Below are 2,358 nucleotides of genomic sequence, written 5' to 3' on the forward strand. Positions count from 1 at the left end.
ATATCAAAATTAGGAATAGAAGTAATTTCTTATATATTTCTTTATCTCATAAGTAGAATGTTTAAATATAGGTTTAAAAACATTTTTCAACAATAACATAAATAAAGGAATTAAAAAAGATTTTAATCCACTTTATCTAGTTCTTTGTGAAGTATACTTGACTTTTGGTGCTTTCCTCACAGAAGAACTTCCGCTATAAAATGAAATAACATTGTAAAGTCGGAAACTGCCATCAGAGATTCTGGAGCTCATTGTCAGAGATCACAACATTCACGAATGATGGTCCGTAAATTATTGCATCTCGGCGTCAGTAGCAATAAAACGATCAACGAGAGACAAAGGAACATATAAAGCGAGCCTTACTTCTCTCAGTGCACAATAGATGAAGCTGCATAAGCTCGTACAGGTAACGAGCGATGGTGTCGTCGCCAATTGATGATAGCAACATAAAGAAAGAAAAGAAGGAAAAGAATAAATATTAATTATTATTGCAAGAGCAGTTTTATTAGTTTTCCTGTGTGTGCTTATTCAAAAATATATTTCTATTGTATTGGACGAGAGTTGCTAATCTATTCCTTATTAAAAATTTGAGAATTGACTTTACATAATGCTCTAAATAAAAAAAATATAAATTTTTTTATTTGTCTAAATGAGATAATCTGTTATGCGATCATAAGAGATTCTGCAAATATTTCTATGTTTTGATTGTAATTAAATTTTAAAACAATATGAGCATAAATAAACTTGACTAATTATAAGAAAATTTTGATATTTTGATATTTTTACCATAAAAGTAATACATTTAAATAAATTACCAATGAAATTATGAGATGCAATAAAACATGAGCGTGCATCTACATTATCATAATTCAAAAATGTCGAACAACTCAATTCATTAAATTTTTAAATGCGGCGAACGAATTGTTCTTCTTGACAAGAGAATAAAAGTGAACAAAGCGACAGAGTTTTATAATGCATAACGAACGAAGATTCAAATTAAATGTTTCAATTATCAATTGTCTATTAAAGTGAAATGAATATAATAGGCAAATGTAGAATCTCTTAATAAGTTTCCAAGGAAATCCATGCATTGGTTTTTCTAAAACTTCAAAAAAAACTTTTAAATCCAAATTTTAATAATAGTTGCATTTAAATACAAAGAACTTTATTATAAAAAATTCGGATATTTGCGTTTACTATTGTGCAGGTAGTACGAGAAGTATGACAAGTTTTATTTATTGCTAATGTTCGACAATTGTTAATAGATTGTACAAAGTGTATTAGATTAATTCGAACATACGATCGTTGCTCAGTCAATGTAAGAGTTTTCACGAGATAATTATTTCGACGGTGGCAAACGATTTCGTTTGAGACGTATGATACGTATTTAATCGATTGATCAATTTATTGGAATGATGTAGAAAATATCGATTGAAGAAATTAAGATGCGAAACAAGAAGACGAGTCGTCACGGTTACCGATAATAAGTCTGGAAAATCGAAATGCTGGATAGGGGGAGGTCTTTAAAAAAAAGCGGTTGGAGGAATTTGATGACAGGTGGGGGCGGTGATTCGCATTTACCGAAGGTGCTAGCTGAGTTGGCACTTGATAAGAACAGCGATTCAACATCAGACTGGTGCTGTCAACGTGCCATCATCGGGACTTTCGATTATTCGTCGTGGTCAGTATCAATGACAAATAGTGGCTCCTTTTCGGGAAACATGATTAATTGTTGAGTAATCGCTTCTTAGGAATTAAAAATTCAACTAGATTTTTTAACATTGTCAGGTAAATTAGTATACAAACAGTAAAAAATTAGGAATTTTGTTGAGAAAATTAGGAATTCTGACTTGGTGTTAAATTTAGATCATATTTGCTGCGAAACAAAGAAGAAGATTTGAAAAGGACGAAGAAGTGACACTCTGGCGGCGATGTTGGTTCGTGCGCCTTACACTTTTCTTTTCATTCTTGCGGTAGGTTACTTTCTTGCGCTCTATTTATATATAAGTGAGTTATTTAAAAGTAATGCAAATGTAAAATTTAATTTAGAGCAGAATATTGTTTTATTATAAATTATTATTGAGAATATATACTTCACAATATAATAATTGATTTTAAAAAATTAGCAGAGTAAACAAAAATATGAATAATTTTAACTCACTATTTAAAAAATTGCGTAGAATTCCTCTTGTATATAAAAAGAAAAGGTGTTATTAAAGCAAAAAGAAAACAGAATATTATCAAAGCAAAAAGTAAAAGTATTTTTAATTAAGAATATTACATTCTATGTTTAACGGATCGTTCTATTTATTTTGTCGAATTAATTAATTGTAGCTAGTTATATTTCTTATATATATA

General features: G+C 29.5%; 1 protein-coding gene across 1 annotated transcript in view; it reads left to right on the forward strand.

Moving 5' to 3' along the window:
• The first annotated feature begins 1,717 nt into the window (after nt 1-1,717).
• Nucleotides 1,718-2,358, forward strand: part of LOC108685568 — a 6,208-nt gene continuing 5,567 nt past the window's right edge. The window contains 2 exon segments of the mRNA XM_018190419.1: nt 1,718-1,788; nt 1,867-1,973. Coding sequence (XP_018045908.1) covers nt 1,932-1,973 — 42 coding nt within the window. The 5' untranslated portion in view covers nt 1,718-1,788; nt 1,867-1,931.

Source organism: Atta colombica, unplaced genomic scaffold (genome assembly GCF_001594045.1).
Source record: "Atta colombica isolate Treedump-2 unplaced genomic scaffold, Acol1.0 scaffold155, whole genome shotgun sequence".
Lineage (NCBI taxonomy): Eukaryota > Metazoa > Arthropoda > Insecta > Hymenoptera > Formicidae > Atta > Atta colombica.